General features: G+C 30.7%; 3 protein-coding genes and 1 pseudogene across 13 annotated transcripts in view; 1 reads left to right on the top strand and 3 right to left on the bottom strand.

The window, feature by feature from the left end:
• The window catches only part of LOC143910435 (uncharacterized), a 448390-nt gene that overhangs the window by 356550 nt on the left and 64951 nt on the right, over positions 1-26889 (bottom strand). For 9 of the 11 annotated variants that reach the window (XM_077428906.1, XM_077428909.1, XM_077428913.1 and 6 more), the window contains 4 exons: positions 21449-21526; positions 21233-21370; positions 21063-21159; positions 20556-20998 (listed from right to left, as the gene is read on the bottom strand). In XM_077428906.1, the coding sequence (XP_077285032.1) occupies positions 20845-20998; positions 21063-21159; positions 21233-21370; positions 21449-21526 (467 nt within the window). In that variant the 3' untranslated portion in view covers positions 20556-20844. Of the gene's footprint in view, positions 1-20554; positions 20999-21062; positions 21160-21232; positions 21371-21448; positions 21527-26889 lie in introns of those variants that run through there. The other 2 variants (XM_077428902.1, XM_077428904.1) reach the window with 2 other exon arrangements.
• On the bottom strand, positions 441-7811 carry LOC143910354 (putative inorganic phosphate cotransporter; annotated as a pseudogene).
• LOC143910711 (sialin-like) lies at positions 10430-13732 on the bottom strand. Its single transcript, XM_077429301.1, has 6 exons — positions 12545-13732; positions 12255-12464; positions 12025-12180; positions 11386-11602; positions 11078-11316; positions 10430-10978 (listed from the first exon to the last, which is right to left on the bottom strand). The coding sequence occupies exons 1-6, from the start codon at positions 12947-12949 to the stop codon at positions 10796-10798; spliced, it is 1410 nt and encodes a 469-aa protein (XP_077285427.1). The 5' UTR covers positions 12950-13732; the 3' UTR covers positions 10430-10795.
• Positions 14087-17801, top strand: LOC143910353 (sialin-like). Its single transcript, XM_077428783.1, is given in 7 exon segments — positions 14087-14120; positions 14442-14863; positions 14932-15141; positions 15219-15374; positions 16067-16283; positions 17263-17501; positions 17604-17801. Coding segments are annotated over 7 exon segments (1476 nt in total).

Here is a 26889-nt window from a genome sequence, read left to right as displayed (position 1 = left end):
ATATTCTATTATTTGTCTTTTTTACAGGCTTTTTATTAGTTTCACTTGGTTATCTATTTTGCATTATTTTCTTCATCACTCTTAGTAGATATCTGATTTTTAGAACAGCCATTACTTTCAATATTATTCCACCATATCTCCTCTCGTTCTGCGCATATTATATATACAAGATTTGTAACGAACAAGACTACAAACACGATCCAGAACACTGTTTGCCACTCTTTCCTCGTTTTCTACATAGGATTACAATACTTGAAATTGAAATCAACACACTCTATTGATATAAGGACTTATAACAACATAAAATCATACCACATAATCTCAAACCTATATAAAATAATGGCAACACTTACATTTGGTGCAATAACTCCAACTATGTATGGAGTTATAATACCGGAAATCGCTGCAATTCCATTGGTGAATGTTGTAGCTGTGCCGGCTTAGTCTGGAGCCAAGTCTAACACATTTACTTTAAAACCACAGGAACAAGCACCCATAAAACCCATGCCGATTGTAAACACCCTCACCGACAGCGTGGCATCGCATCCTACATTTGAAGCTCCAACTATGAACACTCCGGGTCCAATAGCACCTATAAAATGAATCTACATTTGATAAGAAGATTTGTTTTATACATGTTATTGGCTGATTGAAATATTACCAATGGTTGTATATAACTTTCTCGAATTCTTAATGGATATATGTATATCCCTTTTTTATCAAAATGTCACAAACACTACCAAAAATCATTGAAGTGACCCACATTACAGCAAACGGTAGTGCTGCTAGCAATCGCGTGCTTCTGATGTTGAACTTAAGCACCTCTGTTATGTATTTGGGTAAGTCGGTGACAATTGTAAAATAACCCCAATCATGACCAATCTATAATTATTTTTATTTCGAAAATCGATTTTTACTGGTAATATAGTATTCAAACAGTATTAATAATTACAAGTTGTAACGCGACGTTCTCCCGAGTGTCCCTTCAGTTGGTAACGATAGTAATTCTTAGGGTGGCGCCCGTGACTTTACCGCGCCAACTACCATGCTCATCTCGAGCGCTTCGAGATAAGCTCTCTCTACCGCCATCCCCCGCCGAAGAAGGACCTCTCCTGTGCATGTCTCCACGGGGAGACGGGGTTCAGAGATCCGCCATCTTGCTGAAGAACCGCTGTGAGGTCGAGTGCAGCATCACTCCCTCCCAAGAGTTCCAGCCAACGTCCTCGTATTGCTCACGCCGTTTCCGAAGAAACATCAGACGCGAGTGGACCGGTCCGAAGCGCAGAGCCAGCTCCCAACCACGAGGAAGCTGTTATCAACGAGACGATTTGCAATCAGGAACCTCCCCGACTATATAAACTGTATCCTAAGGTTAGTTTCCCTATAAGCCGACCCTTGGAAGAAGAACGACGTATCCGCCCTCTGGATCTCCCACCGCGAGATCAGATAACGCGCGTAAAACCGTCCGTTACAAAGTGCATTTATATTTTTAAATAAAACTATTTGGATTTTGATTAATTGGATTAAGAAATTTTAAAATCTAATTATTCATTATTAGAATAATTATTCAAAAGATATTTACAGCAGAAACAACAATTGACCACAATGGAATCGACAGCAAAAATGGCTTCCAGGGAAGACGTTTCTTCGTTTTCTCTTTAATATGTTTTTCCAGGAATACTTTATCATCTTCTGATATGAATGGGTGTAATTTTGGTTCACTATATACTAAAATGATTTACATTTATAAATAATATAATTAAAATTAATTTTATTCGCATTCAATTTATGTTGTGTGTATTGTATATGTTACAGTCAAAGTGTAATTTCAGTTGTAATATATTCCAACTGGCGTTTTAGGTCATTCATATTCGAATACAATTCAACTAGAAAATAATACACTACAAGCGCAAATAGACTTTCAACAATGTGCGCCAGTTGTAATATAACAGCTGAGTTTTTACAGCTCTGATGTTTTTACGAATGCTTTAGAATTCAATTAAGCGTTCATATTTGCTAGGTAATGAGTACTGTATTATGATTGTTCTATGATTATTTTCAAAACGAAAATGTGACTTTCCAAATCAATTTCCTAGTCGAATGACGTTTTCACGAAAACCTAGCCTCTTCATCTTATCTGGTACGAACTTATAGTTGAATTATTTTTTAATTGTAATATATGTACATATGTTTAATCAGTTGGAATGTAATTCGCCATATGAATGAAATTACAACTAGTCAAAATATATTACAACTGAAAATACACTTCAAATATTTTATTTTATTTTATTTTATTTTATTTTTTTTTTTTTACGGTCAAGAAAAAATTGACCATTTTACATGTTGGAAATAGAGAAAGAAAAAGAAAAAAAAATTAAAATGAAATATAAAAGAAAAATACACATACATTCATATACTACAAAATAAATTACATTATATTAAAATAATATTTAAATAAAATAGATTTCATGTTATATTTACTAACAATGAATAAATCGACCATGGATAATTCGTTTCCAACTCTGTGCAGTCTCAACATAGCTGAGTTCAATGAGTAATTAGTGGAAAACCTGGGCATATCAAAAAGATGGTTACATCTAATTGATCTACCCGGCACATGGAAGCACACTAAACTCACCAAGTCAGAGCATTTAATAGTGCCATTAAGAAGACCACACAGAACTGAAATATCGTTAATTTTCCTTCTATTTATTTTATTTTATTTTATTTATATATATTTTAGCTATCAAGCTAATTTAAAAAAAAAAAAATACATCTTAATTATTATACTTAACTCTAAAATTTATAATTAACTTATATGTACTGTCCCTCACAGAGGTGTCTCTTCGCACCTCGCAGGAATGCATCCATGTTTTTAGCAGACCTGACGCACTCAGGGAGGGCATTATACATGAGCACACCCCTGTGAAAAACACCCCCAGCCGTCTTATTCTTTCTTACTCTACTTACAACTAGTTTGTCCTTATTTCTAGTATAAAAACTATGTTTATCTCTATTCCTTATTATATAATCATCAAAATACTTAGGTAATAACTTATGATCTAACTTATAAACAAAAGACAATGTACTAATATTTAGACTAATTCTAATACTCATCCATCCTAATTCATCTAACATACTTCCAATACTCTTAAATCTACTCACATTCAAAATAGCTCTCATAGCTTTATTCTGTATTTTTTGCATTTTTTCTAAATTTTGGCCACTAAACAAATTAAGCACAGTGGCACAATAAACCACATGTGGCAAGACAATTGAATTAAACACTAAAATTTTACTTTTTTTACTTAAAATATTTCTTAATCTACATAATACACCAACTTTTCTAGCCATTTTTTTTATTATATAGTCAGCGTGCATTTTAAAATTTAGTCCTGAATCTATGTATACACCTAAGTATTTTATATTTTCAACTTTTTCATTTAACTTATCATCAATTCTAATTTCATTCAATATATTTTTATTTTTACCATTCAACCACATCATTTTTGTTTTATTCACATTCAACTTTAATTTATTTTCACACAACCAGTCATTCACATAATTTAATTCTATATTTAAAATCTCAGACATTACATCAACATTCTTTCCAATTATATATATCAATGTATCATCTGCAAACAAATGTATTTTACACATCTTAATTACCTTAACAATATCGTTTATATATAATATAAATAATAAGGGTCCCAATTTGGATATTCCCAATTCTCAATAAGTCCCAATTCTGTCATATAATTTTAGCAAATTAAGTTTCCTATAAATAATAACGTTACTGACATAGTGATTATGACTTTTAAAAAATTTAAATTTGATGAATCTAGTGAACTTTATTTGCACTGACTCTATTATGTTAATTTGTTTCATTAAATAAGGAGACCAAATGGTAGAATTGTACTCTAATTGGTTTCTAACCAGAGTGGTGTATAAAATTTTAATCGTATTTACATTTTTGAAGTGAGTACTATTTCTTATTAAGAAACCAAGTGTTTTGATGGCATTTTTTGTGATAAAATTTATATGAGAATTAAAAGTTAATTTGTCGTCAAAAATAACTCCTAGATCTTTAATTAGCGATGATGATGGTAATGATTCATTATTTATATGATAATTATAAATAATTTTGTTATTTGACCTACTGAACCTGACAACAGAACACTTCTTAATGTTTAAATATAATTTATTAAAAGAACACCAATCGTTTAATGAGTTTAAATTAGTTTGTAAAGTAGCACAATCGTTAGTGTCTTTTATACATTTAAATATTTTTAAATCGTCTGCAAATAAGAGCACTTTAACATCATTAAATATATTTATAATATCATTTATAAAAATATTGAATAGGACTGGTCCCATGTGAGATCCTTGGGGAACGCCACTAGTTGGATTAAAGGAGTAAGATTTAGAATGGCCGATTTTAACTAATAATGATCTATTGGACAAATAGCTCCGAAACCAGTTTAGTAATACACCGCTGATTCCGATACTGTTTAGTTTATATAATAAAATCTCAATATCAACTTTGTCAAATGCTTTACTGAAATCAGTGTAAATTGAGTCAACTTGCAATTTAACAGATAAGGCACTAGAAATAAAATTTTCATATAATAATAAATTGGATAAGGTAGATCTACCAGAAGTAAAACCATGTTGTTGTGGAATAATAATGTTATTAATGAAAGGAATAAATTCGTCTAATACTAAACTTTCAAAAAGTTTTGGAATAGTTGATAGTTGACAGATGGCTCTATAGTTCATTACATTATGTTTATCCCCATTTTTATGGAGAGGCATTAAATAGCCAGACTTCCAAGAATTGGGAAATATACCAGTGGAAATAGATTGATTAAAGAGATTAAAAAGAGGATAAGTTAATACATTGGCACAATTCTTGATAAAAATTGGGGGTATGTTGTCAGGACCCGCAGATTTAGATATATCTAAGGCATTTATTTTGTTAATCAATTTTTGAATAGATATATTTATAGAATGTAAAGGTGAAATCAGGACATTATTATTTACAATGCTATAATTAGAATTATTGTTGTTGTTTTTGACATAGATCGATTTGAAAAAATCAGCAAAAAGATTGACTGAATCATTAGTATTGTCAACAAATTTACCGTTAAGTTGAATGTTTTCTGGTATATATGTTTTATTGTTGTTTAATTCTTTAGTAAATGACCAAAAATATTTGGAATTTGAATCAATGAATGATTCTGTTTTTTTAATATAAAGTTTAAAACATTTGGATATATGTAGTTTACACAAAGCTCTTAGTTTTTTGAATTCAATATATATGTGTGTAGAGTTATAAATTTTGAATAATTTGTGCACACTTTTTTTTTATGTATTAGGTTTTTTAATTCGGGACTAAACCATTTTGGAAAAAAATGCAACTTATTTTTATATTGAGGAACATGGTTGTATATACAAGAGATTAATAATTCATTCAGCATAATGACTTTTGATTCAAAGTTAATGTTATCGTTTAAGAACGACCAATTAGTGACATTTAATTGGTTCATGATTTCGTTATAATCGGCTCTGTGAAAATCAAAAATATTTTGCTGAATTAAAGGTAGATTAGTAGATTTATTTAAAGTAATAATAATATCTAGGGGTGGATGATGGCCATCCACTGGAGATAGAACATCATGAGATTTCATAACGTTAGTGTTTTTGAAATTGGAAAAAACTAAATCTAAGACACGATCATTCAAGTTGGAAATAGTATTAAATTGTTTAAGACCTAAATTTAAAGATAAATTTATAATTTCTTGATGAATTGGAGAATTTTCATTCATTTCAAGGTTTTGCCAGTCCAAATTTGGTAGATTAAAATCACCAGTTATTAAGAATTTTGAATCAGGATATTTTAATCTGATTGTTTCAATATTATTTATAAAATTATTATATACACTAATGTCAGAGGATGGAGGGATGTAAACACAACCGAATATGCACTTTACATTGAAAATTTTGGTTGATATAAATATTTGTTCGATGGAATTGTTTGTGTTGATGATGACAGATGATGAATGAACTTTTTTAATAAGAATTGCCACGCCACCGCCACGAGTCTTCGTACTGGTGTTTATGTTTCTATCATATCTATACATATTGTATGTATGAAAGTTTAGTTCGGAGTCATTTATAAGGTTGTTTAGCCACGTTTCTGTTAATAATATGATGTCATATGCGGAAGCAGCTATAGCATTTTTAAGGAATTGTATTTTAGATATAATGCTTCTGACATTTTGGTAATATATTGTTAGTTTTTTGTACTATTTTTATTTATTATTTTAGGCACTCCATTAAAATATTTTATTATTAAGTCACTTTCACCTTTGTCTTTTCTGGTATTCATTTCGTTCCACAAATTGTTTATATGTAGTCTTTGCATGTACGTTAGGTCATTTTTTATTTTAATTCCTAATTTGAATCGAGTTTAACTTTTAGGGGACTTGGCTTCGTACCTTGTTTTAATCCGATTCTATGAGCGGTGAATTTGTGGTTAGGTAGCTCGGCTTTTGACAATAAATTTGCGATTACATTATTGTCGTCATTATTACCTGTTTCAGTAATGTCAAATATGATAACATTGTTTTTTCTATTTTTTCTTTCTTCCATTTCACTAACAAGTTCCAATGTCGATTCAATCGTGGTGGGTGTATCTTTAGACATATAAATTTTGGTAGCTGACAGCTCTCCTTCCAGTATTGCAATATTACAGGACATTTCGCCTACAGTTTGCGAGATATCAGAGGTGAAAGGCATCAATTTGGCCATTTGGTCCTTGCTAAATCTATTGACAGGGTCCATGAGGACTTGGACCATACTCTCTAATATTTTGGAGACGCTTTGCACGTACTTGGCCATTTTATATTTTATTTAGTAACAATGAAGAAGTAGCAAAAACACACTTTGGCGACACGACCGAACGCGACAACGAACACACTTATTAAATATAACGGTATTTGGTACCAGGTTAGATGGAATATACTCCAACTAGTCAAAATATGTTACTACTGGAAGATACACTTCAAATGTAGCATATACATATATAAATAATATGAAAATACCCATAGTAAAAAACCAAACTATTCCAAGAGTACCAAATATGTAGAAAACGGAGGGCCAATTTCCATCAGCACCCATCAAAAATCCAGAAATGGCCATTCCTAGAATATTTCCAATTTGGGCCCCACCAAATATCAATGAACCCATAATACCTCTTTCATGTTCTGGCACCCAACGAGACATTAAAGTTTTAATTGCAGGATACACTGGACCCTAAACAATTCAAATTAAATTCATGGATTATATTTGATATTTATCAACTAACTACAAGCAATAGTCAGAAACACCTGTCCGAGACCTTCTATAACTCGTATCACAATGAACCCCGTTGAGCCAACAAAATCAATGCAAAACGGTGTACTTATCGTCAATATAGCAGTGATCAACACTCCAATACCTATTGTATATTTTGCGCCATACCTTTCAGCGATTAAGCCACCTGGTACATGGGTAAGTACATATCCATAGTAAAAGGCTCCCAAAATGATCCCCTGCAACTCTTCATCCCAATCATGTTGATTGTGAACATTAAAACCTCAACTTTTTGCATGTGAATTCGATTTTGAGGATTAGGACAGGTGTCTGGATCAATATGGGTACTGTTTTTCGAGTTTCCAATGATAATTTGGGTTATTGCAATATTCAAACAGACTCTTAACATAAATGATATGGCTATACACCAAAATCCCATAATTCCGATTAACCATCTTTGCTTAATCAAAAATACTGCAATATAACAAATGTCGTTAATTTTATGTTGAAACAGTTTTAATACAATGTTACTTAAGTATAATTGTTTTAGAAAAATTTTGGAGATTTTGTTTAAGAATCATAAAAGTGTTTTATAATATTTATGTCAAATGTTCTGAAGTAAGATTTTACTTCATTATATGAAATATATTAACTGTTAAATTAAATTTAAACATCCCGACTCACATTTTGAAATATACAATTTCCGCTCAGTTGACATTTTAAAAAATTAATAATAAATCCTACACAATATATAATACATATTGATACTCTGAAAGTTGATTGTCGACTATTTATTTTAATATCTATTATATATTGAGTAGCACTTCAACTCTCTAACATTGATTTATCTTTTATCACAGGCTTCTATCGAATAAATCTATTTTTATTACTCTAACATATTCCAAAGAGTGACTGAAGTCATCAGATAGATTTGAAATTAAGTACAAGTATCAATTTTTGGAATTACATGTTATTCAGAATGATTTTTCATCTACTGAATATGTGCTCTGTTTAAAGAGAATTTTGTATATTGTATATATGTATGTAATATCTCTTATATACGAGACATATTATACTTCTTTACGCTGATGATTTAAAAATTTACAAACCTATATACACCATAGACGATTGTCATAAGATACAAGAAGATCTAGATAGATTCTCTATATATTGTTTAAATAATGATCTTTTTATTAATCTAGAAAAATGCTCTATTTTAAATTTCACTAGAAATAAGTCAATTATTACTAATCAATATCAATTAAATCATTCAATCCTTAACACGTCATCTTCTATTAAGGATCTTGGTGTAATACTCAATAATAAACTAGATTTCTCTGAACATATTTCTTTTATTACCAACAAAGCATTTAAATCTCTTGGATTCCTACTCCGCTCAACAAAACCCTTTAATGATCCTTATGTACTAAAATTACTTTATTTTTCCTTTGTAAGGTTTCACCTTGAATTTGCCTCAATTATCTGGTCACCTTTTTATTTATCCCATATTAATTGTATTGAGAAAGTTCAACTTAAATTTATTAAATCCTTACGCTACCTTTTTCCTACCTATACCCATTCTACTGTTTCCGACATTTTAAAAATCCTTTCTTTTAACAATCTTTCTGTCAGGCGACGACATTCTGATGCTATATTCTTCTTTAAGCTCATAAATGGTTTTCTTGATTGTTCTGATTTACTGAATAAGGTTAATTTCAGAATCCCAGTTCGATACTCTAGACGCGTTGCACTCTTTTCACTTGATCCTTTCAATACTAATTCCCAAAAATATTTTTATCTGCAGCGCGTTTATCGTATGTTTAACGGAGAGCTGAATGAGGTTGATCTGTTTGGTATTTCCCTACATCAATTCAGGTCTAACATCAAGAGAATCTTGACCGATTGATTCATTTTTTCTCCTATTCTATTTTTTCAATATTTCCATTATTTTTATACTTTAGTTTAGTTATGTAATGTGCTATTTAATCATATTATAGCTTTCATTCTTTTCCTTTTCATTTGTTTATTTTGTATTTACCTTTTTCATTTGTTTTTTATATTTGTAAATTTCAATTTCTTCTTATATTCTATCTTATAACCTTTTCCAAATATTTTAATACTATAGTTTAATTATGCAATGTACTACATATTTTGTCATGCCTTTATTCTTTACTTTTTAATTTGTTTTCCTTATATTTATCTTTTTCATTTTTGTAAAAATCTATTATTGGACTCGGATGTTACATATATTATTTATTTACTTTTTGTTTTTTTTTATACCTATCTCTGTACATCCTGTCTGTTGATTTTTCAATTAATAAAATAAAATAAATAAAATATTGTGATCATTCATAGATTTTTTAGCTTATTAACACACCTTTAAAATAAAAAAAAAAACGCTTAAAAGTTAAAATAGTTAATGTTTATCTCGTTTAATAAGTATTTATCTATGTAAAAAGTTTTCGTATTTGTGTTTTGTATGTACATACTAAATCAACGACGAAATACACCGAAAAAGTTGGGAAAACGAGTCTTGATATATTGCAATTTGGTGGAACGAGGTTGATAGTCAGAATTAGTAAGTAGTAAGAAGTAGATAGTCATAAATGAAATATAAATATCATCTGATAAAATTAACAATTTCAACATAGCTAAAAATCAAGAGATGACTGATTTCAAATTAGAAAAACTCAAATATTAACCACATCTATTTTAAAAATTTAGAAACTCTATAGTTTCATCTATAATCTATAATTTCTATAGAAAATCAGAAATGTTTTGAATAATATTATAAATGAATGATACAATAATTTTGACTTTTGTATGGAAAGTTAGCTTTTAAATATAAAGTGGGTTCAAATGTCACTGGTTTCTGCTGGCCAGACCTGGGATTTGTGACTCCAGGTCGATCGTTTCCTATCAGAGTTTGCCAATTCATCTGATTTTCATTGAAACGGTTCCAACAAATTGGCATCGATCGATTGACTAATAGGAATCGAGATTTAGAGTTTGCATACATACTACAAATACTAATGAAATGAAATGTACATAGTGTAAATATATGAGAAAATTTAAAGATGAAATAAATTAGATTTATTAAAAAATGCATTTTTTACATACACACATACATATATATCGAAATGTATTAGACAAGCTATAATTTAGCAATACATGCCATTATAATTGCCAAATGTACATAATATGTACTATTATGTATGTCCAACAATAAACGTTATGAATTAAGATGATTCGATGGAATCCAAGCTAAGTAATGCTTTTTCAAAATAAGTAAGGCTTATTTTATAAAATATAATAATTCCATAAATCAACAGCATAATAAAGTTATTATTTCACTTAAATATATCCACAAAATATTAGTGATTCAGGAAAGTGATGAGATTTGAATAAACATCAATACATTGCATTAGATCCAATGTTTTCATTTTGTTGTTTCATTTTCTTCATCATTCTCAGAAGATTTCCAATTTGAGGGATAGCCATTTTTTTCAATATCATTCCACCACAATTCCTCTCCTTCGGCAAATGCTATATAGATTACATTTGTGACAAACAGAACTGCCAAAACGATCCAGAACACTGTTTGCCATTCTCTACTTGTATGCTATGCAAAAATTTAAAAATTAAAACGCAAATACAGAAAGGAACTTACAGCAACAAGAAATGGTAATACTGCAATACTAATAATTCTGATTTAACGTACATTTGGTGCAATAACTCCGACTATGTATGGAGTTATAATACCGGAAATGGCTGCAATTCCATTAATGAATGCTGTGGCTGTACCGGCATAGTTTGGAGTTATATCCAGAACATTTACTTTCATTCCACAGTAATATGCACCCATGAAACCCATTCCAATTGTAAACATAGCCACTGACAGAGTGGCATCGCATCCTACATATGAAGCTCCAACTATGAACACACCGGGTCCAATAGCTCCTATAAAATGAATCTACATTTGTTTAGATGATTTTTTTTATATATATTATTGACTGATTGAAATATTACCAATGGTTGTATATAACTTTCTTGAATTCTTAATGGATATATATCCCTTTTTTATCAAAAGATCACAAATACTACCAAAAATCATGGAAGTGATCCACATTACAGCATATGGTAGTGCTGCTAGCAATCCTGTGCTGCTGATGTTGAACTTAAGCACCTCAGTCATGTACTTTGGTAAGTCTGTGACAATTGTGAAATAGCCCCAATCGTGACCAATCTAGAATTATTTATGAGTTTAAAATTTCATCGTTGACCAAAAATGTTTACATGATGTATCTACTACACATATTGTTTTATAAGCCCGCTTTAAAGGTCAAGGAATTTGACCCTTAAAGCGCTCAACATGAGGCCACCACCCCCTAACGAATACAGTCTAAGAGACCCTTTCGTCGGAGAACGAAACGGTTGTTCATGAATATCGCACAAGAACAACCGCACATCACTGTTCCAATAAAAAACCAAGTACAAAATAAACAACAACGCATGAACACATAAAGCGCGCATGCGTTAGGAAATAATACCCGAAATGTGCCGTGCGAATGCACGCACACCTCAAGTAGAATATATTGTATATACATAAGAGATATGTTTGTCATAAAATTGAAAATGTGTTTGAATTAGCATTCAAAAAGTATTTACAGCAGCAATAACAATTGACCACAATGGAATCGACAGTAAAAATGGCTTCCAAGGAACACGTTTCTTCGTCTTTTCTTCTATATGTTTTTCTAAGAATGCTTTCTCATCGTCTGATATGAATGGATGTAATTTTGGTTCACTGTATACTAAAATTGTCTATATAATAAAATTATAAATTATTTTATTTATATATGTATAAATTTATATGTGTATAAACAGAAAGAAAATACCCATAGTATAAACCAAACTACACCAAGACTACCAAAAGTGTAAAAGACGGACGGCCAATTTCCTTCGGCATCCATCAGAAATCCAGAAATGACCATTCCTAGAATATTTCCTATTTGAGCCCCGCCAAATATCAGTGAACCCATAATACCACGTTCTTGTTTTGGTACCCAACAAGACATTAAAGTTGACATAGCAGGAAACATTGGACCCTAATTAATTTAAATTAAATTTAAGGATATTATTGTGTGGATATCAATCATAGTTTTAGCGGATAATTTGACATATGTACCTCTCCGATACCTTCTACAGCTCGTACCACAATCAACGCTGTTGAACCACCAAAATCAATGAAAAAAGGTGTCGCTATCGTTAGTAGAGCAGTGATTAATACTCCAATCCCTGCCGTGTATTTTGCCCCATACTTTTCAGCGATTAAGCCACCTGGTACATGGGTAAGTACATATCCATAGTAAAAGGCTCCCAAAATGATCCCTTGCAACTCTTCATCCCAATCATATCGATTGTGAACATTAAATACCTCAAATGTTTGCACTAGAATTTGATTTTGAGGATCTGGACAGCTGTTTGGGTCAATGTGGGTATTGTTTTTCGAGCTTTCTATAACCATTTGGGTTATTGCAATGTTCAAACACACTCGTAACATATACGTTATTGCCACACACCAGAATCCCATGATTCCGATTACCCATCTTTGCGGAATTAAAAATACTACAATATAAGATATGCAAAAAAATGAAATGTTAAATTAATCGTGTGTCTTATTTATGATTATCTCGATCTGAATTATTAAATATGCATAAAAATTTGAAAGAAATTTTATAGGTTACATTTTACATTAAGGAAAGTGTTTTATGTTTGTTACACATTCCAAAGTTAAATTTTACTTAAATATCGACCTATATATAAAAATATTATTAAAAATCTAAACTTACATTTTGATATATTTAACTTCCATCCAGTTAGCATTTTGAAATATATCTAAAAATTTATTTAAAAATACCTACAGCTGTACACAATAAAGATATCAACACTTTGAAAGTCAATTGTCGACTGTGTATTTTAGTATCTGATGATTCAAGTACATATTGAGGAGTACTTAAACATTTTAAAATTCTTTTATCTATAATATCATTCACAATTTTGTTTTTCAACATAATACTATAAAATTTAATTAAGAATAATCAGGTTGACTTTCAAGATAGTTGTATTCCTTCAGTGAAATTTATAAATTTTAACAAAATTAATTATTACTATTTAAATTTTACAGATCATTGTGATTTTAAAATACATTTTAGATAATTAATCTTCTTCTTGAAGTAAAATTCCATTGTACGTAGCCGTAGCTTCAATAGAACTAACATTATTACAGTTTATTATGTAAAGAAATGAACTGGGAAAGTATCTTACTGTGTTCAGGAATTGGAAAGAAATTCATATGAGAATTTATATAATATATTTGTCGTTATTTGATTTTTTTATCAAAACATCTCAATAATTCAGAATTAAAAAATTCCAGTAAATTTATATTTAGTTATCTTCAAATCTTACCCACGGCTATTGGAACAATCGAAAAAAGTCGAACAATCATTTAATCGGATTAAATAAGCTAAATATTAATGTTTAACGCTATATTTTGAATAATGTTTCGAAAATTTTTGAATAAATAAAATAGTACTGTACATTTAATATTATTTGTTACTATAGAAACAAAAATCATTATAAAAAGGTGAAAATACGAATCAATGCATATTGTAATACTTACATATGTTAGAAGAGGGATCTAACAATTCATTTTGAAAGGATTCCAAAAATGCCAACAGGATGGAAATTACATGTTTCGAAATGCAAGTTGATATTTTTATTCACCTACTACTATGTAAAAATAAATTTTCGAGTCAGAACTATTAAATCTAGTATTAGTTTAATTAATTCCTTATGGTATTCTAACTAGAAGTTATTAGAAGAGTCTTATTTTTAATTTTATTCAACTATCACTTGCTTAACTTCTTTTTTCCATGGTTTTCCTTCGTTTCATAGTTTTGTGCCAATTTTAACTCTTATAATGTAGAACTTCTATTATAAAAACGTGCTACAAAAATATAACTGATATTAGTTTTTATATATGAATGTAAATAATCTCTATTACTGATGATTAAACTTTACAGTATTTCTTATACCGCAACGATACATGTTAGCAATCATGGGATTTTGGTGTATAACCATTGCATTCACAATGTGAGTCTGTTTGAACATGGCAATTACTCAAATGGTGATAAGCAAACCTACAAACAGCACACACATCAATCCAGACAGTTGTCCAGAGTCACCGCAAATATCTGGTTTTGATAAAATCGAGCGGTATGATTGGTATGAAGAGCTCCAAGGAATCATCTTGGGTTCTTTTTACTATGGTTATGTGCTAACTCACATACCGGGTGGATTACTTGCTGAAAGGTACGGAGCAAAATATACTATAGGTGCTGGAGTGCTGATAACTGCTATATTGACATTGGCCACACCGTATTTTGTCAAGCTCGGTGGTGCTACAGCATTGATCATTGTACGAGTTTTAGAAGGTTTTGGAGAGGTAAATTGTATGTAAGATTGTGATGTGTTTCTTGAGATTCAACTAGATTTTAATATGAATGCTTTAAGGGTTCAATGTTTCCTTCGATTTCGGCTTTGATGTCTCGTTGGGTGCCAAAAGAAGAACGTGGAACTATAAGTGCCATAATATTCGGTGGTGCTCAAATTGGAAATATTTTGGGAATGGCCATTTCTGGGTTTGTGATGGGTGTGGATGGGAATTGGCCTTATGTTTTCTACTATTTTGGTATAGCTGGAGTGATTTGGTTCATACTATGGGTACGGGAGTATATTTTTTGTTAATATATTCCATTTGTGCCATATAAAATGTAACTGTTTTCTGTTTTTGAATGTAGGTTATCTTAGTGTTCAGTACTCCACAATTGCATCCCTTTATATCAGATCATGAGAGAGCATACTTAGAGGCGACTATTGAAGAGCAGACGAAGAAAAATGTTCCTTGGATACCATTTATAACATCGATTCCGCTATGGTCTGTAATAATCGCTGCTGTGAGTATATACATAGGTAGTTTTGTGGGTTTTGAATCATTGGTTTAGTGTAGATTAATTTATGTATTGCTGCTTTGTAAGCCATTTTTTTGGCCGAGCTGGAAAAAATCATTTACTTTCAAGTTTAAGCTTATTCTATCTGCGATAATAGAAGTTATGAGCGGGTTTTTTTATTTTTGCCTTAGCAATGGCATGAGAGTTCATAGTAGTATATATTTGGAAACTTAACATACTGTTACGTACACCGCCGAGTAAGTGCAATCGGATTAGGTCGAGTAGCATCCCAGAGACTGTGTTACCGTTATAATTGGTTTCAAGGATTATCTCCAGACTAAGTGCAAGTAGGCTAAACAATAGGGATGTAACCGGACGTCGAAGATGCCTTGAGCGACCTGTCCTTTATATAACTCAACCGTCCCACGGCTATCCAAAATGGCTGATTACTGGGCGCGTTCACGCTGGGAACGGCTCGGGAGAGATAGAGGGGGGAGGGAGGCACACCTGTGCCCTGGTACGGTCGAAGAGCGAATGGACAAGAGTGTGGCCATCCCAAAATAAGGGCTAATGTTGCAAACTAATGGGACGGCTGGGAGAACGTCACGTTACAGAACTTAATATGCCAACACCCATGCGATGATATTTCATCGGGCACAACACTGGTAGAATATAAATATGTGATTTTAATTTCACAGATCGGTCATGATTGGGGCTACTTTACGATTGTTACGGATTTGCCCAAGTATATGACTGATGTTCTGAAATTCAACATCCAAAATACAGGAATGCTTGCTGCCCTGCCATACATTGCAATGTGGAGCACTTCGATGATATTTGGAACCGTTTGTGATTTGTTGATACGCAAAAAATATATATCGATTAAGAATGCCCGCAAGCTCTTCACTTCAATTGGTAAAATTGTAACTGCTTTGTAAAACAATTTTTGTTTGAATATATGTATGTATTCACTATTTTTTTTTTTATGAAATTATGAAATTATTTTATTATTATGAAATTATGTTCACAATACATCTTATATCTATTTTAATAGCTACTGATCTACTGATAATTTTCTATTTTACAATTTAATTTAATTTGGTTAGTAATCATAGTATTATATTATTCTAATGTTAATCTACAGCATAATAGGAAAAAGAGCTCAAAAACCTATTTGCAATTCTTATACATAAATGCTCATAATATATACATCTAATACATAATATTAATTAAAGACTCTCTAAAGTCGAGGATCTAAAGCAGATTGTGGTGTTTAGGTAATCTGTGTTTATACAATTTTAATTTAATTTTGTTAGTAATCATAGTATTATGTATATTATTCTAATGTTAATGTACAGCATAATAGTAAAAAGAGCTCAAAAACCTATTTACAATCCTTACAAATGTTCATAATACATCTAATACATAATATTAATTAAAGACTCTCTAAAGTCGATGACCTAAAGCAGATTGTGTTTAGGTAATCTGTGTTTATACCTGAAGGGTATAGACATTTTGTTGTAATCACCGAGACTCTTCACAAGTGTGTTAGAATGGTTATTAGTGATTCTGTCATAGAATCTACTGGTTAGTTTGTTAGTAATGTCTGTAACAAACGGAATATTATATGTATATGGCATGCAGTTTTTTCAAGTTAGTATATATGGGTGTATTATAAATTATTTTTAGGGATTTATTTTGTATTACTAGGAGCTTGGAAAGATTAGTATTCGAGGCGTTATTCCATAAAGGTGAAGCATAGGTTAATAATAGTAATATGAGCGCGCGATAAAATTTTATTTTATTTTGAGTTGGTAAAGAACTATAGCGATTAAATATTGGATATATTGAGGATATACCCCGCATCGCCTTATAATTTGTATCGGTTTCTCAGCATCTATCGGTCCTGGGATATTCATAGTGGGAGCTTCATATGTGGGCTGTGATCCATTATCGTCGGTGACGATGTTCACAATTGCGATGGGCTTCATGGGTGCTTTTTACTGCGGCATGAAAATAAATGTATTGGATATAACACCGAACTATGCCGGTACGGCTACGGCATTCACAAATGGAATTGCAGCTACTACTGGAATAATAACTCCGTACGTGGTTGGAATTATTGCACCAAATGTAAGCTGTATCAGTGTTTTTTTCTCTTTATGTTGTTGCAAGTTATTGTGCTGCAGCCGGGATTGATTTTGAGTTTTAATTTTTTAATTTTCATATGTGTAGCAAACAAGAAAAGAGTGGCAGATTGTGTTCTGGATTGTTTTGGTAGTTCTGTTCGTTACAAATATGGTATATGTAACGTTTGCTGAAGGAGAGGAATTGTGGTGGAATGATATTGAAAAGAAAGGCTATCCTCCGAATTGGAGATTCGGCAAGAACAAAGAAAAAAAAAAGAAAATAGAGGAGAGTCAAAAAAAATGAGTGCATATAATTTGATTTCAAAGAAATATTGTTACATTGTATAGATTCTTTAATAATAAATCTACAATATCTATTTTTATCACTTTTATTGAATTATATAATATAATATTGTAATATGCAAACAATGATTATTTAATATGAAATTAGTAATAAAGTAATTACAGTTCAAGACAGTTCATAGTTGACAGATGGACGAAGAATTGCAGTGCGGTGAAAGCGTGGTCGAATTTTGACTTTTGATTCAACTTTCAACGTAGCTTTGCTGATTAAATTTTGGTCAGACTTACTTCTCTTCAAGCTATTATATTTAGGCTTATGTGGTTTCTCCTGTAAATTTTTATGTACATAAAAATAATGAATGTTATATATTATTTAGTTTTAAATTTTATAAGTTAAATAAAATAGTATCACAGTTGAAATGCATTTTTGAAAGTCTTCGAGGAGTTCCTTATCAAACAGATATTTTGAATTTGTACATTTCTCATCCAAAGTTCTTTTAAGTGTGAATTTTTGTTTTTTTGTATTGATTAACTCTTCTTTTGCCTAATTTTCACATAATATTATATTGAGAATTGAAACAATTAAAAATAATAACAGATAAATTTGAAATACAAAATATGGTTACTTTTCTACATTCTTTTTCTATATTTCGTAACTCTTCTTCTTTCAATTTGCATATTGCATCTAAATGATGTTCTTGTTCTCGCATGTGTGATATTATATGTAGCTTTTCATTTAACTGTTTTTGTAGTGAATCCATTTGATCATTATTATCTACAATAAACTAATAATGTAATAACAGTATTGAAATTACTTATGAAATTAATAATAAATCATATAATCTTAACCATCAATTCCGTCCATTAAATTTTGATTTTGTATTTCAAGTCTTTCAAAATCATGAATATTTAGTCCGTCGATTTCGAGCATTTCTACTGCTTTAAGTTTCTGTCCTTTTGTTTTCAACACATCTTTCAAGCGATTATGTTTAAGTTTGGATTTATAAAGTTCATTTATATGGTTTTCTACATTTGATAATTGTGCTGTAATCATCTACATGTATATATTTGTAAATATAATATATACATTTATTATATATTAACAATTAGAAATGAGTGTTTAGTTTAAACCTTTTCCGTTATGGGCTTCTTGTTTTCATTAAATTTTAGTCCATTAGCTGTTGATTTAATTTTGTCTTGAAATGCTTTGAGTTCTGTTGAATAATTATTTTGTCGTTCTGTGCGTATTTCGTCGTTCTTTTTAATCTCATCTAATATCTATCATATAATACATCACTAAATATTATAATGCTTTCATGCTTAAGAAATACCAAAGCATTTTTTATACTCACCTCGGCTTTATCCATTTCAAATTCATTAAATGTTATCAAATATGAGTATATACTTTCAACATACATCATAGATATATCTTTATCTTGTTCGAACTTCATCTGTGGAACTTCAGCTTCCTTTTTTTTATCAATACAGTGATATTAAATGGAAAAATAATATTATCGATAAAGTAATCAAATTAAGTGGAATACAAACCTCGGAATTTTTTAAATATTGAGAAAGTTTTTCGTGTAATTCAGAATTCTTTCTGATTAAATCAGTATGTTGACTAAACAATTCACTATATTCAGAAAATAATTCTTTGTTTTCACTTATGTCTTTATCATTATTCACTAAAAATCAAGTCAGAAATATTTTATAGGTCTCATACATTTTTCAACTACATATATATTATGTAATATGGTACCTGTTAGTGGAGAAAGTTCTTCCAATTCTAGTATTTCTTTATCAAGAATATCGAAGGATGTTGAAGTAACTTCATCTGGATTTTTTAAAATCAAATAACCAACATACAAAATAATATAAAATACACTATACTATGAACATATCTATATTCCTAATTATCTATATATCTACATATCTACATATATATTTATATATCTACATATAGCTATACCTGTAAATGGAGATACTTTTTCCAGTTCTAACGTTTCTTCACTCAAATTATAATCTTTACCGTGAAGAACCTCAATGTTTTCAATAGATAATGGAGATAATTCCTCTTGGGATAAGTCATCTAAGCATTCAACGTTCAATGTGAAATTTACTGCATCAGGATCCAACTGGTCTAAATTTTCAATAGAAAATGGGGACAGTTCGTCTTGGGATAGTTCACCAGAAACATCTACTTTTAATTTTAAGTTTTCAACATCCGGATTCATTTGAACAGATATTTCCACAGAAAACGGAGAAATTTCCTCTTGGGATAGTTCAGTTGGAGAATTAATTTTTAATGTTAGATTTTCATCATCTGAATTCATCCGATCTGTATTTTTAATCGAAAAGTCAGAAAGTTCTTCCTTGGACAGTTCACCGGAATCATTATTTTGTAATGTAAAACTTTCTGCATTAGGATTCATCTTATCTACGATCGTATCGTTGCATTCTTTTGAAGACACATTTATTAAACACGAATCCTCAATTTTAATATTTTCTGTATTATTCGATTCCACCAAATCGGATGTCTTTTCAAAAATGTTATTTTCATTTTCTGATGAGTTAACTGTATTATTTTTAGATACTTCTTCATCATTTTCCATTTTATATTCTACAGAATTTCATTAGAACTCTTCACGTCAAATAAGAGAAATGCAAAACGACTGAATTTAAACAGTAATCTGTTTCCATAGTAATATTGATTGAATAAAAATCAGGTTTGAAACTGCAGAGTGAAAAAATTTTAGGTATTTCAATGTTTTTATTAATAAACAACTCAGTTTTGTACAAAATTAATTAATTAAATACATTTGTTATATAAAATATAAAGAAAAAAAAATGTATATTAAGTTCGCATCTGAAATTTGCAAATTTAATGAAATAAAAACATACAAATAAATTTTAAATGTAAAAATAACAATCATGATATAAACTACATATAATATATTATTTAATATTTACATATGTGTGTATAAAATATACTGATTTAAAGATTTTTGTTTTCGTGGAGTGTATTAATATTGAAATACATATTTTTATCGTCCAATATTAATGGCTTCGTCAGCCATTCCAAGTTCTTCGGTGGCTGCTTTGTTGCCTTTACGTTTACGGGAATAAATCATAAATGCAAGTCCACAGAATATGTTTATAGCCAGTACCAGCCATGCTAAGTATAAACTGTATCCATACCTGTAACATAATAATAATTAATAAGAAAATTCGAATCAAAATCATACGATGATTGTAAACTTACGAGTCTTTAGCTGATCTCGGATACAAATTCACGTTCATTTGCTTGAGATAGTCGACAGACGATATCAAAACTTGTATTACAACCATCACTGTAGCGGCTACACAAAATAATATCAATTAAAATGAATACTTTTGACGTTTTGATCGTATATGAACCATGATTTGGCATACCTGATATGAAATGAATGCCACCGGCAAGCCGCTTGAACATGTAACGAGGATTCAAGAAGGTGTATATTGAAAAGCCGAAGCCCATGCACATGACAAACATGCTGATGATGGCAAAGGAAACTTCAGTACGATTGTAATCTGAAAAAAAATAGACATTTTGGTTTGATTCTAGTAGAAAGTATATAAGATTTATATTGAAAATATGTATGTACGTACGTACGATGGCGGAGTCGGGTGAAGAACCATTTTTGGCTTTTTCTTCTGATGGAAATATTTCATTGTTTTTGCAAATGCCTGTAATTGAAGCAGATTTTATGTTTTAAATAAAATATAACAGGGTGTGTAAAATTAAAGTACATATATATTTACATTTTTTTTGTACTTTTCATATTAGATTATTAATAAAAAATATACAATACAGATTTTGCAAGCCTATTTCACCCTTTTGCAAATGAAATTCACCCTTTTGCAAATGAAATTCATCCTTTTGCAAATGAAATTAATTTCTTGCAAATGAAATTAACCCTTTTTTGCAAATGAAATTCATCCTTTACAAAAATCGTATTAAAAAATAAAGAAACCGAATTAAACAATATGTGCTTTTTATGTATTATAGTTTAAACTTATATTTATATTTGTACATACATACATACATACTTATTTATTTAGAAGGTGCAAATATTTTTTTTATTTTTTTATTCTCAATTTTTCAGTTAATCAAGTTATAAAATAATATTTGCACCTTCTAAATAAATATGTATATATGTATGTATGTACATATGTACAAATATAAATATAAGTTTAAAATACATAAAAAGCACATATTGTTTAATTCGGTTTCTTTATTTTTTAATAGAATTTTTGAAAAGGATGAATTTCATTTGCACAAGAGTTAATTTCATTTGCAAAAGAATTAATTTCATTTGCAAAAGTATTAATTTCATTTGCAAAAGGATGCAGTTCATTTGCAAAAGGATGAATTTCATTTGCAAAAGGGTGAATTTCATTTGCAAAAGGGTGAAATAGGCTTGCAAAAACTGTATACATTTGTATTTACAAACAGTAATACAATATTGCTGTTTTCAGTTATATAAATTTATATTTACAAGGTTTTTTAATCTTATTTAGATTTAATATTGAAAAACTATGATTTAATATAATTTACTGTGTATTTATTTATTTCATTGGGACATATTATACATAGAATGCATAATAGTTTGATAAATCTAACATAAATTAATAATATATTTGAAATATTACAAGAAGAATTAAATGCAAATTGCACACAGAATGCAATTTGATGCAATTAAACTTCAATTATTATCTCCACCGAGCTTTGAGACCATTTCAATTATAAAGTCATTAGTGTTTCAGTTGCCATTAGCACTTTGCTAAGCGAGATAAATATTAAACACTATTGTGCGACCAACACAACATATTTACCAGAAGTTTACATAACTTTGAAGAACCTTTTCAATATATATATTTAAAAAAGCCATTAAACCTGAAATATAATAATACTTCAATGAATGTTTCCCATCAACCATATCATGTTAAACAAATTACAATACAACATTAAAAGCCTCGTGAACGTACAATCGGTTCTTTTCGTCGAATTTTCAACAACCATGCGTTTTTCGTACCATATAATAACACAATACACATCATGTAACACTGTCGATTCGTGTGGTTCTTACCATCGGTATCCATCGTAGACGAGCAGCATACTTCTGCAAGAATACATCATTAGAAAGAGTGGTTTCTGCGACGCGAGCAGTACACTTAATGCATGGCAATTTGCGAATCCATTTCGAGATTGGAATCGGTCTTGTTGTATTATTATTAGATATAAAATACTCTTGCCGTTTTTATTAGAAATAATGCCGAGTTGAAAACGAGTACGGAGAGCAGTTCCTCATCAAGTTCATAACTCTGTTATGTGCGAGTTTTCCACACAACAAAACACACCGCTAGTTCAGTTGCGAGTGGATAATTTCATTTCAAAATATAACCCAATTATAGGGACATTTGAGCAATGGGAAAATATCTCTCCAGAGAGAAGACAACAAAGGAACCTCAGTTGATAATAAAGTTTTGAAAAGTTCAAGAAACACTTCCGATTTAATTGTATTACTAAGTATGTAAGTACATTAAATAAAGCGCACTACATAATATATGTACGTAGTGAAAAGAGTATATTGCACACAAATGCATTTTATCGGTGTTTCTCTGGTAATAAAAAATCTGGTAATAAAAAATGTTGATTGGCTCGAGATTCGGAGATATATATGTTATTTAAATCGCGTGATTTTTCTATATCTTGGTGTTGTTCGGTCGATGTCTCAAAATCTATCAATTTTCTGTTCAAAATTAATATTGGAATCTATAGTCGGGTATTTTATCTTTCATTTGTAGTACTTTTCAGCTTTCAAATCTCTCTAAGTAGTCGTCCAGTTTAAATCAAAAGTCAAAAGTACGTAATTTCATTTGGGATTTTTTCCCACTGTTAATACTATTTTATATTGAGTATTTTCTATTGAAACATGTTTATTGGGATAGTTTTCTGGCCATGCTATTTTTTGTTTTTGTTTAAAACGGTTAATTGGAAGTGTGCTGAATTTTCAATCGGTAAAATTGTGAGCTAAAAACTCGCTACTATTATTTACTCGTATTTACACGAATCTGAATTGAATTAATAGCGATAATATATTAAATTGTCTTTATATGAGAATTAAATTAAATTTACTCTTAGAAAAATCATATATCGACTATTCTTGTGGGTTAATAACAAAAATTCGTTTATTTTATCGAGGTAAGCCAGTTATCAATAGACAATAACTTTTATCGTCTAAAATATATTATATAAATTTCTATTAATATAAAATATGTAAGTATTCCATAAATAGATTAATAATATCAAAAAATTACGTATTTTATATTTTAAACCCCAATGGGCCTTCCTAGACAATTAATTACAATTAATTCAATTAATTAATTATTCTATAGAGACGTCTATGGATTTAGACTTGTACACAATTTTCTACATATTGTACATAAATCAAATTTAGGTATTAGTGACATAGCGGGTAGGATGATTTTTGCCAATTTGATGGAGGAATCGACTCAACAATAAAATCAGATAAATTGACAAACTCTGCTAAGAAACGATCGACTTGGGGTCACAAATATCCAAGTCTAACCAGCAGTATAAAGATTAGCACGGGATCGAACCCAGTAATCTCTCGGTGCTAACCATAAACGCAACCACTGAGCCATACTGCTGGCTAATACTAATACATATAAATAACTATTGGTTTTACCAGGCTTCACTCGGTATTTGTAATATAAACAGCTTAAATATGGCTAATCTTATAGTAAACATTCATTAATTTTCTTATTAAAGGTCAATGGGCAAATAGTATGGGAGGAAAACCCACGGCGGACAGAAATGAAATTGTGAGGATATATAGATAAATGTCTCTAGTTTATCATGGTAAGGGTCGCTTTCTTGTGGGTTGTGGGAATATTGAAAAAAAAAAACTTATTCATATTTCACATTATTTATTCGGCGTGATCAATGTCTACTGTGATTTCATCTAAAAATACCGCAGGGGCTTCGATTTGTTGTTGGTGCCTAGCCCAGGATCAGACCAAAACGTACAGACCAAATCAAAGAAACGCACAAACCACAACGAAAGACAACGAAGGACTGCGATGACACGAACGAAACAATGCGCCAGCGCAACGAGCGAGACGCGACCGTATACCTGCCGATTTGATCACGCGGGACGTACATCAACTCGCCAAAACCCTTTACTTACTAAAGTTTTGTAAGCGTCGAAGGGTAGCTACCCGTGGAGAAGAAACCAAAACAAACCCGGAAGGAAAAAAAATCTGAGTATGGCTGCTTTAGTAGCTATTTAACAGAACGACAACTTATATTTAATAGTAGTATTCGATTTTTTGAATAAATATATTTTTGGTTCAAACCTTGTTCTCTCATGGATTCTAAATAAAATAACCATATATAATGTGAAGTGAATTTATACTCTTTCATTTTATATCATTTTCATTCATGTCCTCGACCGGATCGGATTGCGCCCAATGACCTTTATTCGAATCGAAAAAAAATTATATTCAACGATAATCGTCATATAAACTTTGCTTTGTTTTCGATGCTCCCACCAAAACCTTACATAGTTACATAGTTACAAAGTCTCTTTCGAAATTATACATATATTAGACTAGCTGAATCCGGCATACGTTGCAATGCCAGAATAAGGCATGCAATTTCCGTTTCAAGTGATGGTTGAAGCTCTACTAACGTCTCTTCAACGCCGTGTCGTCATAAACCAACTGGTAACGTGGTTACCAAAGAACACATTTTAGCTTAGCTGCTTAGCGTCAAGAAGGTGCCGGGTTCAATCCCTGAATGAAAATGAATTTTTCAGAGTATGCTGTTGGTCAGACCTGGATTTGTGACTACAGGTTGATCGTTTTCTATCAGAATATTTGCTAATTTTCTCTGATTTCATTGTTGAAACGGTTCCCGGAAAAAAATTGGCTAAAAATCCTTCCTACCTACTATGTCACCACTATTTGAAGTTTGATTGATATACAATAAAATTTATGTACAATTCATTAATTTGCGAGTTTTTCAGTGTCTCGCAATTCAACGACTTGTAATAAAAATGCTGCATTTTTATTTGTAATTGTAATTTGTAATTGGCCAGGAAGGCGCATTGGGATTTACCTGTAAGGCCTTCCTGGTATATATGTAAATAAATAAATAAATAAATTTCCTTGACTATACAATGGCGCTTCAAACTTTCACGTCGGTAAAATTGTAATTACGAATATTATTATTAAGAGAGTTTTTCCCGTTTTTTTTCACAGTAATCTTCCCGGACATGCATACAACAAATCCTGAAAGTTCCATCGTAATCGGTTGAGTTTCTTAGGAGCCTATACGAGACAGTCAGACAAACAGACATTCAATTTTATATATACGGCTGTATACCTATACATAGGTAGATAGCACTCAGTTATTAAAAAGTAGCATGTTCCAAGCATTAACAACCCAATCTGGTACAAAGCAAAGAGATTCCTTCAACCGGTCGTGCAGGCAGTCCATTACAAAATTAATAAGTGGAAAATGTCGGTAAAAATCGAGAAAAGCTCTCGCACAACCCACGCGAGAATATATGTACGTATGTATGCAGTGAATTGGTGTTGGGTGTCCCATAAAAATTTTATGTTCTCGTAGCGGTGTTTATGACGTTCACCACATGACACGAAACATAAAAAAATAAATATGTATTTATAAAATATATTGCGAAAAAGCTCTCGTTTATATTGCGCACACAATACGCGTGTATAACTTGCGCGGGAAACTCGAGCGACTTTTCCCCACTCTCTTAATTGATACTTTGTCGAATTTGTAAACTATGAATATCTACGTATTTTGTGTTGTTTATTTTTTAGTTTTTTTTTTTGTTTCGCATTTGAGTAATAAAGAGTGTCGATGGATGTTTTCGGGCCACACTCTGACGTCGTCGGTGGTTTCAACCGCCGCGAGTATTTTTATTTTTAAAATAAACAAGTTTGTCGGCACTAAGGCGGTTAATTAGATCTGTGCAACGGAAACCAGACGCCAC

The sequence above is a fragment of the Arctopsyche grandis genome, chromosome 4 (assembly GCF_051622035.1).
Source record: "Arctopsyche grandis isolate Sample6627 chromosome 4, ASM5162203v2, whole genome shotgun sequence".
NCBI lineage: Eukaryota > Metazoa > Arthropoda > Insecta > Trichoptera > Hydropsychidae > Arctopsyche > Arctopsyche grandis.
The sequence above is the reverse complement of the archived record's forward strand: the minus strand, read 5'-3'. Positions and strand labels throughout refer to the sequence as shown.